This window comes from Typopeltis vanoorti, chromosome 1, assembly GCF_054136105.1.
Source record: "Typopeltis vanoorti isolate ZY-2024b chromosome 1, IOZ_Tvanoo_1.0, whole genome shotgun sequence".
NCBI lineage: Eukaryota > Metazoa > Arthropoda > Arachnida > Uropygi > Thelyphonidae > Typopeltis > Typopeltis vanoorti.
The window spans coordinates 148,486,955-148,509,984 of NC_143549.1; the positions used below are offsets into that span (position 1 = coordinate 148,486,955).

General features: G+C 35.7%; 1 protein-coding gene across 1 annotated transcript in view; it reads left to right on the top strand.

Annotated features, from left to right (window-relative positions):
* The first annotated feature begins 6,826 nt into the window (after positions 1-6,826).
* LOC150110528 (casein kinase I) overlaps positions 6,827-23,030 on the top strand; it is a 173,546-nt gene continuing 157,342 nt past the window's right edge. The window contains exons 1-2 of the mRNA XM_090394551.1: positions 6,827-7,056; positions 17,458-17,564. Of these exons, the coding sequence (XP_090250677.1) occupies positions 6,925-7,056; positions 17,458-17,564 (239 nt within the window). The 5' untranslated portion in view covers positions 6,827-6,924. The remainder of the gene's footprint in view (positions 7,057-17,457; positions 17,565-23,030) is intronic.

The following is a 23,030-nucleotide window of genomic DNA, read 5'->3' on the forward strand; positions in this document are numbered from 1 at the left end:
TATTGTTATCTTCACTGAAAATTGTGTCAAAATAGCTAAAATGTACTCACTTTTTCTACTGATTCAGATTAAGAATGCAGAATATTTTTTTGTTGTTTTACTGCCTGTTTTCATACTTTTTTATACTAACTTTTCACTTTTTCCCCTGTATATTTTCATAACAAGTTTATCATGGCAGTTATTTAATATGATTACAGAAGAATTTATTTAAAAGGATAATATCATATAGTAAAGAACTAAGCTGAGTATAGGACATCTGAATATCATTTGAATTCGCTTGATTTTATAATGTTGCTGGTATACAAGTAGATAATAAATAACAGATGAGGTATTATAGCATCTACGTCCTGCTCTGACTCATATTTAAATTCAAAGTTGCTGATTTGCATTTAAGTATGAGCTGTAGTGCACTTTACACCTTACAGTTTTAGTATTAAGAACAATTTTCTCCCTAACGTATATGTTTTTTGAGGATAAACAAAGCTTAAATAGAAATCCTCGGGAATATTCTCATTATGTTTTGACTGCTTTTCATAAAGAAAAAAACCTTGTTTGGCAACCCTTGTTTGGCCTAAACATAGCATTTTTGCCTCTGAACAATTTTCTTGTTCTTTCATAGATCTTTCCTGTAACACTTAGTAAAGAAATTAGTCTGTAATGCATACTTTTGGTTTCTTTTCATTTTAAAAATTAATACAATGAGATCTCTATTCCAACTGTTTGGGATTTTATCTACTTATCATTGCTTCTGAATTATGTAGTTTAGGCAATGTAAAACTTTTACACTTCCATATTTAATAATTTCAAATTGAAAACTATCCACTACAAGCTGCTCTTTCACATTCCAGGTGTCTAATGGTTCCAATAATTGCAACGGCGTGACGTGAAAATTCGCCGTAAACATTCACACCATAAGACATTTTTGCCGTAAGACATTTGCATTAATTTTTGCAAATGGATGATAAAGGGTGTTATCCTCTGCATGAACTTAGATACCCTTTATGGTATCCTTGGTTGTCGGAATTAGTGAAACGTGGCTATCAGAATCAAACGTTGTAACTGCGGTCGAGTATAAAGGTCACAGCATTTTTAGGAATGACAAAAGAGATATCAGGGAAAGGGAATACTGCTAATCATATTAGACGACTTGAGTCCAGTTAAATTAGGAACGCAGGAACTAATCGCCCAAGTAGCAGTGAGTTTAAGGCTATCTAGTGTAAATTGGAGGCTAAACGAAATATAATAATGAAATATATCGTTGTCTCTTTCTACAGACTTAGCGGTTCAATTGCACAGTCTGATTAAATCCACCACCAAATTACCCTGATGGGCACTAAATCGATACTGTATTGATTGGGTAGAATAGAAGAGAAATCTCATGATAAGACTGAAGACAAATTCATGCGAGACAATTTTCTCAAGTAGCATGTGAAAGATGGAACCCGAGGTTGAAGAGTGTGTTAGGTTTGTTTTTATCATTCAGAAGGAGTTTCTGTTAATAATATGACTATTTTGCCACCAGTTAGTGACAGGAATCATGCAGTGCTTTCTTCGTAAGTATTTAATTAAATAGATGTTCCAATTAGATCATATTACATGCTGAACTATACAGCCGAAAATAATGAACAACTTAGGAGAATTCTGTCATTAGTTACATTGTGTCAATTGCGGAATAGTAAAATTATCAGCAATGCATAGAAATCTTTGAATAAGTGCGAACTGGATCATTGAATACGTTCGGATACCTGAGGTGTATCTGAAAGTATCCCTAGATTTCGAAGAATAAATATACTTGGAGTGAATGGATGTGCAACCTCATTAAGCAAGAGATCCATAATAGAAAACCACGTGGAAGGATTATCTTGAGCATAAGAATAAGAGGAGTTCTAAACTATATAAAGAGCAGGCCATAAAAATAACGATTATCGTGCGGAAAGCTAAATCAGATTGTAATTGGCTATGCAGGCTACAGGCAATACAAAAAAAATGAATGAATGAATATAGAAGAATAACTTACTGAATGCAGATGATTCTCTAGTGTCAGAAGCTAATAACATTTCTACGTTAATGCCTAGAGGTGCATACCTAGCGAATATACACTAATTAGAGAAGTCAATGGACATCATAGTATGAAAAATAATCAGCCATGGCTACACATTATATGATGTAGGGCCACCTTTGCCAGCGATGAATGCAGCAGTCCTACGAGGCACAGTTTCCAGAAGCCACGACAGCGGTCAATGGGAATTTTGAACACTTCTTCATGTAGGCATGTAATGAGATCCTCGATTGTTGTGGGATGGACGTCCGGTGACGTTCAGTAGTGCTGAAATCAGGGTTCTGTGAAGGCCAGTCAAGTGTGGTAACATTCTTGTCCACAAACCATGTAATTACAGCAGTGTCTCTGTTCAGTGTCTCTTGTAGCATAGCTAAAAGAGACACTGAACAGTTCCATAAAAACTTTCGGTAAACACTGACATTAAAGAGTTCCATAAAAAAGTTCAGTGATCGTGGCACAACAAACAGAGGTCATAGGCCAAACCAGGGAAAACAGGATCATACCGTTGTACCTCCACCTCCGATTTTATAGCTGGGATTATTATCCGTGACTTTACATATGAGTACATCGATTGGAAGTATCCATATGTAAAGGGTATTGCAAGATGGAAGTGGGATTTATACAGTTGCTAAGGGATAATTACATGAAACAACATATTATAGAGGGGACAAGGAATTTACGGGTATTGAATCTGATAACGGCATCGGAATATGTATCCATAACCAAGGTAGACACTTTGCCTCCAGTTGGAGAGAGCGAACATGCGATCTTGTTCTGAGAAGCTGCCAAATATGTGGCGTTCTCTTTCAAGGAGGGATTTATTCTCAACTATAAAGGCTAGTGATTATGAGACACTCAGGAGTCATCTTGAAACAGTGCCATGGCTTCAGAAGCTAAAAGGAAAGAACGTCAGTCAGTAGCGCATGGCAAGTGGTCAGAGATTGCTTGAGCATAGTAGTGCCCGACTACATACCTAAGATCAGGAGGATAAACCAAGTTGGAATTAAGTGGACAAGTAGGAATATAAAGCGCGAGGGCAAAAAAAAAAAAAAAAGAAAGAAAGAAAGAAGCCATTGTGGAGTTAATATAAAAAAAAAGTGATCGGCATATCCATGTGCAGCACAGGGTACAAGCAAGAAGGCTGAATAGTATGGTAAGGAAAACTTTTCAAAACTTTTTGAGGTGCTGTTTATGAGAGTTTCATAGACGCTGTTCGAAAAGACTTACCTTTGAGGAGATGTTCAGCATAATTAAAAACTTGAATGTGAACACAACAGGAGGTCTGGATGGCATATCAGCCCATATATTACGAGAATGTGCAAAAGAATTGGCATTGCCTTTGACGAAGTTGTTCAATCTAAATATCAGCTCCGGCAGGGTTCCAAGGGTATCTTACTCTCTTTTGACTCCCTTGGAACCCTGCCGGAGTTCCTGCCACTGTTTTGGAGCTACCTTTATGCATTGCATAAAGGTAGCTCCAAAACAGTGGTAGCAAACTACAGCCCGATTAATGTATAAGGAATGGTTGTTAAAATATTGGAATAGTTGGTAAAAGGTCAAATACAACAGTGGATGAATAGGGATATATGATACTGTATAGTGGGCAGCACGGTTTTGTAAAGGGTAGGTCCTGTCTTAGTAACTTATTCACATATTATAATAAAATGGCAGCATAATTGGATAAAGGTAATGGGTATATCATGATACTGCTCGACTATTCCATGTCCTTTGAAAGGATACCACATGGAACACTCTTCCATAAACTGGAGAAAAGCACCTATGGAAATGCCTCTGGCATTTCCATAGGTGCTGTTCAAAACTTTTTGAGGTGCTGTTTATGAGGGTTTCGTAGACGCTGTTCGAAAAGACTTACCCCTGATCTTTCCAGGATAGATTTTGGGTTAGTCCTACAACAGAAGTCTGGTCCTGACTGTTATGTTGAGCATTTCGAAACGTAAGGGAAGAAAAAAAGACAATATTGGGCTATGGAAGCATTAATGTCGACTAGGCTCTCATCACTCCACTGAAGAATTGTATGAAGATCAGAGATCTGTGCTCATTGTGGAGTACCTTGAATCTTAAAATAATTCAGTACTGCAAGTTTTTTTTTTTTTTTTCCCCGTCGGAGAGCAAGTCGTTTTTCTATATTGTTATTAACCGGATTGGAGAAATATCAGACAAAAAAATACTGTTGTTGCAGATGATTGGCGATAGATGGCCCAGTTGGAGAATCAAGTAATAGTGGAGATGATGAGATGTATTTAGCAAAGTAGAGTGGTGTGCGCTCCCACGATGAATCCTGGGACTCCCTAGAGGTGTCAGGTAATAATAATAATATGATTCACAGCCATATGAACAAGTAGAATTCGGAGCAAGATTTTCTAAACAGATCATATCTGCACTGTTAACCAAGTAATAGAAAAAAAAATCAATATAATACCATATTTAGCGTTCGTAGATTTTGAAAAAATATATATATATATATATTTCATTTGTGTAAACCAAGTTATTTTGAATAAAACCTAATGCACTTAAAGGAAATCACCTATATAGTATGCATGCACTTTCCACTTTATTTCTGTACCTACATATTTAAATGGACAGTTCTTTAGTTATATATTATAACAACTATATTGCACCATGCTATACAGGATGGTTTAAAATTCCACGTACAAATTTTGAGGGGAGGTAGAGAACATGAAAATGAACCATATTCACATAGGAAAGCATGACCGGAAACGCCCCCGAAAGGATAGATGGCGCTGTTCGCCAGCGCTCCAGGTGAGCAATTGGGACTTCCTCATTCAAGCTTTCGACGTCGTACGAAGAACATTCGTCGTTTTATGAACTCTGAAATGACAGACATGCACCTCGTTTACGGGTTAGCTGCGGTCATCGACGAGCCGTTGTACGAATGTATCGCGAAAGGTACCCAAACAGATGTGTACCTCATCATCAAATATTTTCGCATTTACATCAGCATTTGTGTGTCTATGGATCATTCAGGGATCGCAGGCATGATAACGGGCAGCCACGATCGACGCCCATGGAAGAGGAGGTGTTGCATGCGATGGACGATAATCCAGAGAGAAACACACGGCCGTTGCCTCTGCTATAGGAGTATCTCAATCCAGTGTATTGCGCGTTTTGCACTCTGAGTCCTTACATCCATTTCATCTGCAATGGGTTCAGTTACTGGTGGCCGAAGATTATCCTCGACGTGTGGAATTTGCGCAGTGGTTTCTACAGAAAAGTGCCGTAGACCAGGATTTTCCCACTTGTGTTTTGTTCGCGGATGAAGCTTCATTAACCGCGAAGTGGTCTTCAATCACCACAATGCTCATGAGTGGGCCCACGAGAACCCACACGCTGTGCGACCACATGCTGCACAACAACGCTTTGCCATTAATGTATGGATAGATATCGTCGCTGACTGTTTAGTCGGCCCATATCTGTTACCACCCCGACAGGACTCCAAGAAGTATCGGACCTTTCTGGAAGTAGTTCTACCGGATTTACTGAACAATGTTGCAATTACTGTGCATTGGCAGATATGGTTCCAACAAGACGAGGATCCAGTCCATTTTGGCATTTTTGTGCATCAGTATTTGGACAGGTCCTTTGGGGCGCGATGGATTTGGCATGGTGGACTCGTCGCATGGGTCTCACGCTTACGTGATTTATCGAGCATTGATTTCTTTCTGTGGGGAACCCTTAAAGCCATGGTGTACGAAAGCCTGTTGCCTCTGACATGGACCTCATGGGAAAATTTGCCATCGCCGCTGCTAATATCCGGGAAATTCCAGATATTTTCGAAAATGTAATGCAATTAGTGCGTGGTCGGTAAGACATGCATCACTGCTAATGGTCGTAACTTTGAGCACCTGATGTGAAACCATATTATGTATCCAACAACTATTGAACTAGTCATTTACGCCTAATAAAGTTTTTTATACTACTTTCTGCCTTGTGTTATTTCTGCATCTTTGTATCCCTGTTAGTACCTTCTGGTGGTGTTTCCGGTAATTCTTTCCTATGTGAATATGGTTGATTTTGATGTTCTCTACCTCCCCTCAAAGTTTGTACATGGAATTTTGAACCCCCCCCCACATATATATATCCACTCTCTCTATATATAAAAAGACAAGCCGAAATTTGAAATGTTTTTATGTCACGTTTTTTGTCTCTTCATTGTTTTGAGCCAGGTTAAACCGATAAAGCCGTTAAGCTGAAATTTGACAAGTTTCACGTCCAACAATGTGTTTGCCTTCATGAGACAACAATTTGTTGGACGTTTCAAAATAATAGAGAACCGGCTTACCAGCCCGTAACTCGAGGGGGGGGTTGAACGCCGTACGTGAAGAGCCCCCTAGTATATATATATATATATTTTTTTTTTTTTTTTTTTTTCGGCATACAAACTTTGCACACACACACACACACACACATATATATATATAAAGTGGATTGATCATTAATTTCGATTACAATGCTTTTCACGGTGATTTCTATTTCATTTTTTTTTTAAATATATAGTGGAAAAGCAAAATGAAATTATCATTTTCTTACACCCTTAATATTTAAATTGTACAAGAGAGAGAGAGAGAGAGAGATACAATTTATTTATTTACTTACTTCAGTTTAATTTCTTAGTTATTCCATGAATGTTATGTTTGAAAATCAGTGTCCCCATGACAACTTAAGAGGTCAGTCCCGTGATGCTTTGGTTTGCTTTGTTCTGACGTCAGTGGTCAAAATGATGGCGAATTGTGCGTAGGTCGCCAACCTTCTTCGAAGGCCAACTTTATATTCTCTTTGTGCTTGTGAAGTTGAATATCGTCTTGTAAAACTGTTGTCTTCCATAAATGGAAATGGCTAGTGCTAGTAGTTCTTCAAGGTCAGAATTTATTGTTGGTACAAAATACAGATTAGTGCGAAAAATTGGAAGTGGTTCCTTCGGTGATATCTATCTGGGAATCAATTGTACAAATGGTGAGGTAGGTGGCATCCGTTTTGCCTCAGCTGTTTGTCTTGAAATACTAATCATTAATATGGCTAAGTTCGTATAATGCTGCTATGCAACATTTTGAAGACAGGACGAATAATCGATTCATGTAGACCATATCTTTTTTCGAGAACTTTGCATTTGAAAAATTTCAGCTTGTATAAATTTGAGGAAGAAAAAATATGAAAATCCTCAATTGAGTGGTTAGTGTTCTTAAACATCTGGATACTTTATTAAGTGTCCCATTCAACTTCTAATTAATTCGTAAATTTTGAATGTCGTTTAACGTTTGGTGTGTGTGTATATAAAGAAATTAATTCCGAAAATTATGTTATTATTTTTCGTAATTCGTTTTCGAATGTTCATAATAATGGTATTATGAAACATTTTACTAAAATGTAAATCACCGTAGGAATAGTTTTTTTTTTTTTTTTTAAGGATATTCTGATATCGACTTAAAGATGAAGTATAGCTACAAATACTTCATTTTTAGGGCAGTCGTTATGGATATTTATACATTGCAATGCTGTAAATTTGCAACTATCCCTCTGCAAAACGGGTACAGTTGTACAATAGTAACTGCTATTAATAAATTGAATATACCTTGAAAAGAGTACTAACTCAGAAATGCAAAATTTTATCATTAACATTATGAAATGATAATGTTAAAGAATAACATCATGCTTTACTGACACATTGTTGCATTTCTGATATTGCAGCCATCTGAACTGATATTTAATATTTGGATGCACTAAAAGAGTATATCTGTTAACTACAACAAAATTCCCACCTTACTATATTTCTATTCTGATAAAAGAAAACATTTTAAAACTTTTCTGTTGTAACAGTAACAAAGAAAGTGTATTATACAAAAATGACAAAATCAAAATCCATGCACTACTTCTCTGTCAGCTGCAAAACTAAAATATATATTAAAAAAAATATATTATTTGGGATTACAGCTGAAGAAGCTAAGGCTCTGAGGTCAGTATGTTATGTCTGCAAATTTTGTGCATTGATGGTGATGTTAGTTATGAAAAAACTAACTTTTCAAGAGGAAAAATCCTGATGCCTCCATGTGAGAATCTTAAGAAGAACATATGTTGACAACAAAGTGTTATCCATGTACAATATCTCTTTTGCTGAGTACCAAAGGTACTTTTGGCAACTGAAATTCACAGCTTTTGACTTCCAAGTTAATAATCTTGCTGTTCTTTAAGTCACTGAAGGTTACACAGTTATTTGAAAAGTGGAAAAGTATATTTTTTTCCAACTGAGCCAAACTAAAAAATGAAAGTAAATCTAACCTAACGTAGCAAACTAATGTAACTTAACATAACCTAAAAAGAAACAAAAATAAAATCTCACTGAAAAAGCAAAGGAACCAGTAACAGGATCTGTCCTGATCTGAAGAAAATGGCATGAAGCATAGTGTGAATTCACATATAATACTTGTTCATTCTTAAAAATAGAAATTGCATTTCTGCATGTAGAAGATAATGGCACAGTGCTGTGCCATTGATGGCAATAGAAAACATCAATACAGTGGCAGATAGGTGAAAACTATGGTGGCTATCATAATAGAAACCGATCGCATACTCCTTTATTGTGCGTCAATAAAATTTAAGTTTCAATTTACAACTTAAAATTTAAAACCATATTCTTAATGTCTGAAGATAGAGGAGCAAAAATACAATTTTAAAAAAAAAATTAAAAATTTTGAATTTTTCTTATCTTAAACTTTGAGATAAGAACAGTTCAAAATAAAAACAGAATGAGATTCTTCTTAATTATTTGCTCCACATGTGGCACTGTTTTATATATATATATATATATATATATATATATATATAATGGATATTCCAGAAGTTAATGGATATTCCAAGAAAATCATTAACAAATTCCTTCTTAATCCTCCCAGACATCACTCAGAAGAAACAAATAGATTCAAAAGCAATATATCTATTCCTTACATAAGTACTGTTTCACATAAATTAGCAAAAGTTCTAAAAAAATACAATATCAGAACCTTGTTCACTCCACTTCCAAAGATCCGTTCCTTAATTAGCCACCCAAAACCTTGTCATCATCAACTCAAATACCCTGGCGTATATAAAATATTATGTGACTGCGATATTCCTTATTTCGGGCAGACAGACAAATCTGTCGAAATGCGTATGGAAGAACACATGAGAGACATTACTTACAAGAGACAGCGAGCAAGTGCATTATCAAGTCATATCCTCTTCTCAGCTAATCCTAATGATGATAACCAAAGTCACAAAGTCTGCTGGGAAAAATCTACAAACATCTTCCGTTGCAGTGACGAAATAGAGAGAAAAATTGTGGAATCGAGAGAAATCATCTTCAATCCTGTTCATCTAAATAACAACTTAAGCTACAACCTCCCAGATAGTCATTCAGCTGTAATCATGTATTGGCGTTCACGTGATGCAGCAAGCACGCACTCTCCCAACAATGCAACAAATGAAAGAACAGCTTCAAATACAACTACAACGTTTTAATGCTAATTATGTATAAAGACTGTCTATGTTGTTCATAGTCTTTTAACCCTCGATGTTTAGTGTTTTTTCTTTTATAATGTCACCTGAAGAAGGCTGTTACAGGCCGAAACTAGTAGTGTGTTTATATTAAAACCTTTTTAATTAAATCTCGGTTCTAGTCATTCAATTTTTTTCATAAAATATATATATATATATATATATATATATAAATCATAGTTGATCTCTAGGTTTCTGTGTGTGTGTGTGTGTGTATATATAAAATATAGAAACCTATTTACCTGCTAGAGATCAACTGACTCAAGAAGCATCTGAAAATTGGCCTAGAAAAGTTTCTCCAGTTTGTAACTAAGATTGTACTTATGTCTTATGCTCTGATCTGTGACATATAAGCTAATCAGAATAACTTGAATTATATTAATCATGATATAATTCATTATCTAAAACATTGCTAATTTATTACATATAATCAAGGAGACCCAAATGTTTTGGTGAGTTTATTGTTTTTATACACTTCATGAAATTAAATGAAAAGCATTATTCAACAAAAATATAACCCATTATGCTCTGTAGCATGGATGGGAAATGTCTCCAACTCTTTAAAATTAATTTAGAGAACTTAGAGACTGGGATGCATCCTGTCAAGGGATGGGTATTTCATCTGGGGAGGAGAGAGGCAAGCAATACATTCTTTACTGTTCACAGACAACCAGGTAATAATTGTCCAAGACAGAGATGATGCAGAATATGTGACTGAAAAGTTAATACAAGTATGTGAATTAGAAAGGTTTAAGATAAATCTTAAGGAAATAGAATATCTTGTGATAGGAGGAATGGGTAATTTTGGATATACCAGAAATAAGATAATAAAACTGGTTCAGCACTTTAAATATCTAGGGACAGTGTTGCATAAATCTTGCACTCATGAAAAAGGCATGGGTTATTGTATAAGTCAAGTGAGAGGAGCATTGTGTATGATAAAGGTCCCTTGAAGTTGAGACGTACATGAAAAAACAAAGAAGACTTACAAGGATTTTTCATTGAAAGTATTTTGATATATGGAGGTAAAGGATGGTCATTAGCATAACATCAGAAATAAAGGCTATGTGTGTAGTATGGATGGCATAAGAAGGAACTGTCATATCTAGAATCCAGTGAATTTGGAATGAAATCTTCAGAGAATGGATATATCAGCTAGATTCTGTGATAGAAAAGTTGGAAGAGAAGAATTTATTATTTTTCACTCACATCAAAAGGATGTTGGAAATGAGATGACAAAAAAAAGTACTCAACTGGTTTTCTCCAAGTAGAAGAAAATGTGGGAAACCTTGAGTAACTTGAGTAGAAGGAACAGCATAAGCCATGAGTCAAAGGATGACAACCTGTGGGTGGACAGAAAGGCTTGGTGTCGGGGAATAAAAAGCATCATAGACAAATGGAGAAACCTGTAACAGTAATGCTCTGTGGTGATATATCGTTCTACAAGCAGTTAGGTCCTGCCTGGATCATTTTTGGAGATGCCAGACTAGTCTTGACTTTTCTTAGAAAATGAGCTATGGTTCATTAATTAAAAGTGATCTTCATGTAGAGACCATGTGTTAAATGAGAGAAAATATCAATCTTGTCTGTTTTCTTTTTTTCCTGCACCTGAATTGCCATGTGTGACATTTTATTATCACCTGGAGGAGCTATTCCTTTCAATTTGCCCAGTTAGCACATTACAGAAGGGAGCACCTGCTCTAGCCATTTCATCATTGTAACATCAAATTCCTGATATGTACCCTCAAAGGGTATATAGGATACAATGATAATATTACATGAAAAGCTTATATTGTTATCTGTAAGAACTCTGATATTGTCAGATACTACATATTGGTCTTCTAAGACACTTCTGATTGCATCAATCTACCTAGATTATGGCCTTTTTCTTGCAGTCCAGGTGGCACACACTTATTTTCTTAACCTTTCCTCTCCATTTCTGTTAAGTGATCATGCCATGTAAAATTAGCACTGCTTACATATTCTTGAATGCTGAAAATATTAATTTCCAATATCTTCATTTTCAATATGATTCTGCTATCAGTGCCCTCGGTTCACCCCTAATTTTTCTCAGAACTCTTATATCTCTGGACTCCAGTATATGATCAGCTGTTTTATTTTAAACCCAGCTGTCAGATTCATAAGCTAAAACTGGCACAAAAACTGTCTTGATTTTAGCTAGTTTTGTTTTGATTTTCTCTTTTATTCCATATGCATTTATTCAATTCAGCTGACTCCCTAACTTAGTAGCTTTGTTAATTCTGTTGTTTATTTCCAAGTTTAGTTTGCCATCTTCACTAAAAATTGTAACTAAATAGTTGATATGTTTTACTTGTTCTGTAGGTTCTTCAAGTTAATGTTTTCATTGTTCCTGTCTTTGTTTGTTATATTGCTGATTTTTTATTAATATTATTATTACTACTACACAACACCTCCAGGGAGTTCTAAGACTCATCGAGGGAGGGCATCTACTCTACATCTCTCCATCAGCATCTACACCAGCGCCATCTACTGAATACCACCACCATCACTAGTATTTTCACAGACATTCACAAACATCCATGCCCATGGTAGGATTTGAACCCACAACCTTTTGGCTGGAGAGTGGATATGCTAACCACTCGGCCAACCAGGCCAGCATTTTCATGCCAAATTTATTACCACTGTTATTGAATTTAATTAAGGAATCCTGCAGACGTATGTTGGATTTGTTTAGGAATAGCATCATCTGCTTAAAGTAAAGAGCTGTGATTAACATCTCCAAATTTGATATCAGACTTACTGCCACTTCCCATTATGATGTGATCCATATAGATGATGAATAACAGTGGGGATAATGTGCTCCCTTGTCTCTCACCTGATTTTACCTTCATTGCCTGGTTGGTCAAGTGGTTAGCATATCTGCTCTCCACCCCAAGAGGCTGCAGGTTCAAATCCCATCATGGACATGGATGTTTGTGATTGTCCTACTAACCAGTTATCATGTTTACTGCTGTGACCTGTGTCCTGGTGCAGTATGACCTTCGATGTCGTTGCACCATAAAAAATCATATCAAATAAATAAAAAACATCAAGCCATCTTCCTGTATCTTTAATTCCAACTGCTGACTCAAGTATAGAATATATATTGCTTTCACGTACACCATATAATTATAGCATTTTGAAGAGCTTCTCTCTTGGCACCTTGTCATATGCCTTTTCCAGATCTATAAAACTTAAATACAGATCTCTGTTGCATTTCCATGATTTTCAACTATTTATCTTAAAGTAAAAATCTGATCTTAACAACCTGTATTTGACCCGAATCCAGCTTGTTATTCTCCAACTTTCCCTTCCACACTTTTTTTAGCATCTTAAGTATGCATGCATAAATTGTAACTAGAACACTCACTAAGAAAATTGAATTTGTAAATCTGTAATCCTTTGTGAAAGGATTATATCCACGAACTACAAATTGCTAGCGAAACAACTGGCCTAAAGATAAACCTAAAGAAGATCCAAGTTATGTTCAAAGCTATGTCCAACCAGAAATAATAAAAATCAGTAATAATGAAATTAAACAAGTAGATCATTATACATACTTAGGACAACAGAATATCATAGGTGAAATTAAAAGATACACAATGTTTGGATGGAAAGCATTTGGAAAATTACAGTCAATATTCAAAAGCCAACTACCATTATGTCTGAAGAGAAAAGTTTTTAACCAATCTATTCTTCCTATATTGACATATGGCTGTGAAACATCGACACTAAATGCAGAGGAAATTGAAAAATTAAGAACAGCACAATTTAGTATGGAAAGAAGTATGATTGGTATCACAAGACTGGATCACAAAAGGAATACATGGATAAGAAATCAAACTAAAGTTTCTGACATCATAGGAAGAGTGAAGCATCTGAAGAGGCAATAGGCTGGGCATATTGCTCAAAGACAAGATCGATGATGGACAAAATAAGTACAGGATTGGATTCCATGAGAGGAAAAATGATGACACCATCAGATTTGCAGGGGTGACATGAGAAAGGAGAGTCATGGACAGACAGTTTTGGAGTAATCTTGGCATGGCCTTCATCCATCAGTGTGATGATGATGATATATGTACAGTTATTTGTTAATACTTTTTGCCTTTTGACAATGGTGTATTAAAGTGAGATTCTGATGCACTATAAAAAATCAAGACAACACTATCCTTTATCATGGCTAACAGGCTCTGAGAAACACTAGCATCCATGAATAATTCCATTTGACAGAAGACAGCATTATTCCATTTGGTTATTTTTCCATTCGGATTTGGATACTTAAAAGTGAAGTTCTCAGATTTTTTTTTTAATACTATGTTCCTTGTAAACCTGTTGAGAATTCAAGACTTGGAGATTGGGGTAGGAATTTTGAACAGAATGGAATTGAAGGCTTTAATTTCAGCTGGAATTACTTCAGCAAATTGGGCACAGCAGTTGTTTTGGATTTTGATAATAAAAGTAGTAGGCTGACCATGGAAAAGAAGATAAAACTTTTGGTCATTATCCTGCTTGACACTGATGTAATGTCAGAAATGATAACAAGGAATGAAACTTGCTCAAGCAACTTAGCCATTCCTTTATGAACAGTTTAGGTTGTTTGTATCTCTTTTATACACCCTGACGAAGCCAGACAGCTAAGTTGGCGAAACTTGGTGTTTTTTACTTAGTATCATTATTAAAATCCTTCGGCCAATATACAACCCAATTTATGTTAATTTCTTGCATTCATTAGATGGTCGAAAATAATATAGAATCATTAGTTTTAACAAGATTAAAACACACACACACACACATGCACAGTTAAATTTAATTCTGGAATTTGTGAAGAAGCACTATTTCCATAAGAAGGATAATTTAAGTTCATCATTTCTATTTAGAATTGGTTGATGCAACAAGGTCTCACAACTTTCTTTGTATAAACATTCCAAGAGATCATTACTTTTATGGAGAACCTTAATTTTCTTCCAAAGAACTTGGTGTCCAGTGGTGATAGCATGCTCTTCAAGTCCTGATTACTCTATCTCTTGGAACTTAATGTAGTCTAAATGTTCATCGTGACACACAGCTGGAGATCTACCTGTTTGGCCAAAATACAATAATTCATGCTGGCAAGGAATTTGATATACACTCCATGTGGTCTAAAGGCAAATGTTTATCTCTAGCTAAGCTTAGAAAAGTAGATGTCTTGTTGATAGGATGGAAGGACACTTGTAGTCCAACAGGTCTAAGTATTTTGGCTGTACTTTCCGAGATGTCTTTGACATAGGGAACACAGTGACAACAGTGAACCACCTCTGTATTACTATTTCGATCAGTGACAGATGACAATGAAACTATAATTATTGTCTTGTTGACATGTGATTTGGTAAAACTGTTAGTAAGAAAGGTGGTCTTCATGTGATTAATTTCTTGGGAGAGAGAGCAGTAATTCAATGGAGCAGAGGGAGTGTGCTCAATGTACTCAAGTCTTAATGATGCCAGATTTTTGACAATTACGATTGTGTGAAAGAGGAGAATGTGAAGTCCATTTAAAAAAAAGATATCAGCACTTCATCTTTGTCCAAGTGATCTCCTTTTTAACCTATATTGTATAAAAGAGATACAAAACAACCTAAACTGTTCGTAAAGGAATGAACCGAATGCAATTGTATTTTTTACAAATACAGAAGAACGCGTACATCAAACGCATGGAGCGTGTATGATATCAACTATTGAATATTGTGTCCTTATTCAAATGTTCCTTTAGATGAGACACTTAACTTCCTCAAGCAAGATTTTCTGGAAGATATTCTCAGCCTATGTGACTTTGTCATTCATATTCAATCTACTTCACATGCCAAAATGAATTTCACCAACAAATTGAGGGCACAGCAATGGGTAGTCTTATTTCTCCCACACTAGCTAACTACTTCATAGAAAGATCTGAACAATGTATACTGAATTTTGCAGTTTTTGGCATGGGTCCGATACAGACCTACAAGAGTTTGTCATTAAGATCAGCACTTCCACCATTGTATACGGTTCACTCTTGAGTAAGAAGAGAACAGTTGGATTGCCTTTTTAGATCTCCTATTACTTCTTCATTTGATATACAGGAAATGAATGCTGGAAATAAATAAATATTAAATAAATAATAAATACTGGAAATGAAGGCTACCAAATGGTAGCCTTCATTTCCAGTATTTAGAAAGAAAACACATACTGGATTTTTCATTTGTCCTCTTTCACACCATCATAATTGTCAGAAATCTGGCACCATTAAGACTTTGGTACATTGAACACACTCTTTGCTCCACTGAATTGCTGCTCTGTCAAAAAATAAATTACATGAAGTCCATCGTCTTTACTTACAGTTTTACTGAATCATATGGTGACGAGGTAATAATTTTAATTTCATTGTCATTTGTCCCTCATTGAAATAGTGACACAGATGTGGTCTGTTGTGTCACCAACCTTTCACACTTCATGTGTAAAATGACATGTCTGACATGTTATTATTAATAAGTTTCAAGACAACTGCTGTTAGAATTCATATTTTTTGCAGTTTATTTTCCTGATGACTAAATTCCACATATGTAATTTCTGTTAATAGAAATTGAATATAATTTTTTCCTCAAGTATCATGTGTAAGAAGTAATGTCTGACATTGATTAGAAATCAAAATTTATGGTTTGATCTGCTCCTAATGCAAACAAATAATAAATAACCCATAAAAGTCTAGACCAGTGAATAATATACAGGGTGTTCGGGATAAATTTGACATATTTATAATTAATTATATTTTTCCGTAAGTTACATGTATTAACACACACTTCTCTTCATTTAAAAGTTTGGACCCTTCTTCATTCATATACAAGATGTCAGAAAGGATGGATAGCTGGAACCCACCTGAATCATGGAAGAGAATAACTTGTATCATGATGATTCGTGCCCGCCATCAAAATAAGGATATTACGACTGCTGCCCAATGCTCCCTGAATACAGTAAAAACAATCAGGCATGAACTAGAGACTTGCAATGGTGACTACGAGGATGTAGCAAGAAGAAAGATCCCTAGCAGACGATCTGATTGCGTTCGTACAGCAGAATTCCTCGCAAATCTGCAGGAACAGGTGTTGAAGAACCCTGGCATTGGAATTCGGGCTTTGTTCGTGGAGTTGCTAACTGTAGTCAAGCCCTGGATAACAAGGGTAGCCAATGGTAGGCCGTATGTATGGCAGCAGGATTCGGCCCCTTGCCACACCTCTGGGAAAAGTCAAAAATGGTTGTCTGAAAATTTCTACAACTTCACCAGTCCAAATGTTTGGCCTCCAAACTCCCCAGACCTTAACCCCATGGATTATTTTGTATGGGGCGCAGTTGAAAAAGACACCAATCGCACTTCCAGTAATACAAAAGCCCAGTTAATGGATAAAATTAAAACAGTTTTTGCGGCCCTTCCCAGGGAGACTGTAGCATCAGCTTGTTCGAGGTTCCGAAGCAGAATTGAAGCTGTGATCGATGCTAATGGTGGTTATTTTGAGTAAATCTTGTTGATAGTATTGTAATTAACTCTGCCTGTAATGTTTTTTTGTCAATTCATTAAATTTAATAGATACAAAGAAGATTTTCTTTTTCCTTACGAAACTGTCAAATTTATCCCGAACACCCTGTATTTAGCAAACATGCACTTTCTTTCCAAAAGCAGTTTTAATTTGCACATAACTTGAAATATTTTTTGTTCAAAATACTTTGTCGTTATAAAGATATGTTCTATTATTTATAATTTATAAAGAATACCTCGATGAAATTGGTTATATATCTTTTAGGAAGTAGCTGTAAAACTTGAATCAACAAAAGCCAGGCATCCTCAATTATTGTATGAAAGTAAATTATATAAAATTCTTCAAGGAGGAGTTGGAATTCCTCATATTAGGTAAATGTGGCCTTTTTTAGTTTCTTCTTTTCTTACTACATTTGTTTTGTTTGTTTGATAAGCCATTTTTTGTATAACATAACTTCAGAATTACTTGAAATGAAAACTAATATGGTATGAAAATGAATAATAAAAATTAATATAGTGAAGATGGTCAATGAAACAAAAAACATCAACTACATTTTTCAGTAGTGACAACAGATTGCACATTTTAATTAAAGCCACTATTTCTCAGTCAGTACTGATGATACCTTCAGTTAGAATTATGTAGGTTCACATCCTGTCTAGGACACAAACCTTTAATAGGCATTTTTGGTGAAGGCAAAGAAGTTAGTTGGTCTCGTACAGAGGTGGCAGGGTTTTTGCTCCTGGAAATCCTGCTCCTTCCCATTTGCTAAACAAACTGGCCAGAACACGCACACACAATTAACAGATATAATACACTGGTCTCATACCCTCAGTTACTTCAGCCATAACTAACTCCATTTTAACAAGCACATTTTAGCATTTAGAACAATTTTTAGTAAAGGCAGCACTAAAAATTGTGCAGCCTTCAGTAAGCTGGGGTAGAAATAAAATATTTGGCCAAAGACTGGAACAACACTTGAATTCAGTAGCACACTCGGGATTTAATCGGGGGGGGGGGGGGGGGAGTTGAGTAGATGATTTGAGAATACACACTACGCATCACATACGACTTATGACTAAAGATCTGCAATGACCGCTAATTCATAAGTACTATAGAAATAGAAGACACGACATAACATAAATAAAAGAAAAAAAGAATTTTAATTAGGAAAAGGTTTTTGGAAAATTTTCTAGTGTTTTTTTTTTCCCTTTTTCTTTGGGGAGGACTTCCCCCCTCTGGGTGTGCCACTGCATGAGTTCAAATGGAAAATTGAGTGAATGAACTGATGGCATCACTGGCAGAACCATATTAAAAATGAAAATGTTTTAGCAGAGCTAATATAAGTTGATGTTATCTAAATTAATGGAGATGAAAGATTAGCAAAAATGGCAAGAAAAAATATCCAGAGAGGAAGACCAAGATATAGACTGGTTGATGCAGTTACGAGTGCTTTATAGGACTGAAATATAAGAGCTGATTAAATCATACCTTAACAAATAATAGATTTGATTTGGAAAACAAATTGTTCATTGGAAATTATCATGAAATCTTAATTGTAGAAAACTGTCATAATATGGTATATGCCTTGAGGACATACACCGATAGATGATGACCAAATAGTGCATTGGAAAACCGTTTTTCCTTTTTTGTTCATATGTGATATGTAGAAATGCCCATTTTTTTAGTTGTAACACCCACATTTGTTTGCGTTTGGTGAATTATGGATGTTTCTTTCACCCAAGCAGAAGAGTCTTCTGTTACTAATATTGAAACCATATATAGTCATATCTATTTTCAAAGATTTCATAATTGTTTTTCTCATATTTTTGTAATTAAAAGACCAAAGTGTTGAATCACTTGTGTGTTTGATGTATAGCAGAATAAACACATCTATAGGTAATACTAAATTAGTAAATTATTACATTAGTATTTCACCTTGGTTACTAAGTCATCTTCATGGGTACAAAGAAGTACATTGAGCATGTATACAGGCACACTGGCAAGAAAGCAAAAACAGACTGAATATGAATGGCAAGATACTACAGTATTAACTGTCCTGTATGGATGCAATCATGGAAACTTGCCAAGAAAATGGTCTCTCAGATTTATATTTGTTCCCCATATAAGAGTAAGCCCCCCCCTCTCCCTTTCCACTAAATCTGGTGATCTGTATCCATAAAGTGGTCTGCTACTCTTATTGGAGTCTACTGCATCGCTTGCAAACTATCTTACTTTGGATAAATAGAGATAGTACAGGTAATGGACACAGTTTCTGTGTTCTTCCAGGTAGATATTAGTGGTTTTTCCTGTTTGTCCAAAGTAAGATAGTTTACAAGGGTGCAGTAGACTCTAGGTTGGTCTAGATCGGGGTCGCCAAACTTCTTTGACCGTCGACCCCTTGAAGAGTTTCTTGATGTTTTATTGACCCCCCCTCTATTTTACTATTACATAATTATAATAGGACAAGCGAAAAAGACGCTTATGTGAGTTTTTAATTGTTTATTTTATAGTTTTATGGTGTTTATTGTATGTATAATATAGTATATATTATTATATTACTATTACTACTACTATTGCTATCACTAGTGATATTAATATACTGGTATTACTACCAGCCCTTCTCAATTCTTCAACATAGAGAAGTTTAGTTCGTGAATGAATAACGATTGAATTATAATATGTATGTTGATGAATTTTAGAACATTAACGCTCACTTGTATGTTGATGGCAAAAATGAGACTGGGATCGAATACCTGTAAGTATAAGTAAATAAGCAACCGTGCATGTGTTGCCATCTCGCTCCCGCCACGCCAGCTGGGTGGGAACCACACACATCTGTTTATTGGTAAATACGTCATTTTAGCCTACTTGATTGTCCTCCGTAACTATTTTCATGATCTTGCTCCATCTTACAGGTCCTATTCTTGTCACTGTTCCCACGATTCACTCTTAATTGCGTTGTCATTCAGGATGGAGGTAATCCAAGTTAACCGAATTAAATATTACCCATACAATGACTTATATTTTTCTATCGACCCCTAACAATGTTATATCGACCCCCCCCCCCCAGGGGTTGATATCGACCACTTTGGTGACCAAAGTGGGCGGTACTGGCCCCCCCCGTGCCAGTGGGCGCTGAAGCCTTCTAGGGGGGCGGTCTAGGGGTCGGTGGCTCTTTATAGAAGAAATTAATAATATATATTTAAAAATTAATTATTTTTGTGATTTTGCGATTAGATAATCATTTAAAATTTAAATATTGCATTTTAATTCATCTTATGCCCGTCTTACACGATCAATTTTTTTATCAATTTTCTATTTCAATTATTTAATCATTTGAAAATTTACCATGTCAGATAGAAATAGATGTCAATTTTCTATGTCAATGAGAAAATAGAGCATGTATATATGTGTGTATAATAGGTTATGTTTATAGTAGCAAATATATTCATTATATTTCATTTCAAAATGCATATAAAATATATAAAACCACTTTTCTAATTGATTTGTACAAAAATAAACCCAATTTTATATAATTTATATAATGGGGGGGGTGTTACAAAATTTATGTCTTGCAAAGTGGGTGGTGGCCCGAAAAAGTTTGTGAACCTATGGTCTAGATGATGGAGAAGATAATTTACAGGATAAGAGCAGCATAGCTTTGGTATAGCTTGAAGGAGATCAGTATGTTATACTTTTTTTTAGAACCTGAAATTTCTTTTGAGGTGATGGATTTCTCTGGATGTAGGGAATGGAATTGGATTTTTTGAATTTTGGGGAGTGGGGGGTGGGTTTGGGGGATGAGCAAAGAGCTTTGATTTTGGGAAGGGGAAAGCCATTGGCTAAAAAGTGTTCTGGATGTGATTGATTTCTCTGTACAGAGTTCGTGAGATTAGAGCAAATGGTTCTAGTACAGGTTACTAAGGTTTTGAGAAGGGTGGTGATGTGACAGATGATTGATGTACCTTCCAGTACAGTAGGTTTTCTGCAGATAGAAAAGGATAAAGATTTGTTGTGCATCTGGGTGACAAGAATGCAAGAAAGGGAAGTCAGTTATTCTTTTCCATTTCATTGGTGAAACATCCTTAGGCTGACCAACCAACTCCCTGTGTATGAGCCCAACATAAAAAAATAAAAAATTTAAAAAAATCTAATACATAAATACCCAAAAAGTGGCTCAAAATTTGGTGGGAATGCAACATTCAGTGCATATTTCTTTTAATATATTATGGCATGATACCTTGATTAAAATAGATCAATAAATAAAATAAAATAATAAAAATCCCATGCAGTGGAAAGTCAAGTGGATTTGATAGTGATTTTGTTTTAATGTGCTCTGAGAAAAAGATTGTAATGCAGATGCCATAGTAAGCAATATCACATTAAACAGATGCTCTCTATATCACAATGAGTGACAATGAGGGTAATGTAGGTAAATGACTATCCACAGTGGGTCTCAAGAGGGTGTTGCTTCCTGACCTCCTAAAACCATCCAAAATCCTGATAATCCTAAGCCTCCCAGATTTATGGACTACCTAAAATACCAAGGCTGAACACATCCTTAAGACATTTTCTTGAAAACCAGGTGATCAAATCTGCACACAGTGGTTCATATTCAGTCTACAAGTCAGCGCTCCTTGTCATTTACCTACATTACCCTCATTGTGATATAGAGAGCATCTGTTTAATGTGATATTGCTTACTATGGCATCTGCATTACAATCTTTTTCTCAGAACACATTAAAACAAAATCACTATCAAATCCACTTAACTTTCCATTGCATGGGATTTTTATTATTTTATTTTATTTATTGATCTATTTTAATCAAGGTATCATGCCATAATATATTAAAAGAAATATGCACTGAATGTTGCATTCCCACCAAATTTTGAGCCACTTTTTGAGTATTTATGTATTAGATTTTTTTTAATTTTTAATTTTTTATTTTATTTTATTTATTTTTTATGTTGGGCTCATACACAGGGGATTGGTTGGTCAGCCTATAGTACATTAGTACTGTGTATGGGGTAGTGGGCTGGGAAAGGAGGAATTTGTTTACATTTGATTTGAATTTCCTTGGGAAACACACCAGGTGGGAGACTGTTCCACAGTGCAGCAGTTGCAGGGATGAAGGAAGAGAGAAAAAGAAACTTGTTCTGTTTGTTTCTAGATGTACTGTGAAGGGATGTTGTACAGCAGCTACACGTGTTCCAATGAGCTTTGTACTGAGCGGAGGAATTATTGATTATTTCGGATGAACATTTCCCATAGAAATATTTGTAGAATATACATACTGCAGAGACCATACGTCTGTGTGAAAGTGGGGGAAGAGAGTTGGTAAGGGATGGATCATTGATAAGTCTAATCGCTCTCCTCTGTATTGAGTCGATCATTTTGAGAGAACGTTTAGGGGCCCCACCCCATATATGGGAGCAGTATTCAATAGCTGGGCAGATTTGTGATTTGTATAATGTTAGTAGCTGTTCGGGGGTAAAGTAACGTCTTGAGCGGAAGAGAAATCCTAGTTTTTTTGAGGCTGAGGATGCAATGATTGTGATATGTTTATGCCAGGAGAGGTTTGATGTGAGAGTGATTCCAAGAAGCGAAATCTAAGACTGTCTGGAAATTTGGGTATCGTCAAAAAGGATACTGGGGGGATAAAAGGTTCTTTTTTATGGGAAATAGTACGGAACTGGGTTTTATTGGCATTGAAATTTATGAGGTTATCCGAACCCCACTGTAGGATGGCTTGGAGATCGGAGTTGAGGGTGGTGGCGGTTGATGTTCTGTAGGTTGAGGTGAGTTGTGAAGGGTAAAGCTTATCAGATGCAAGCAA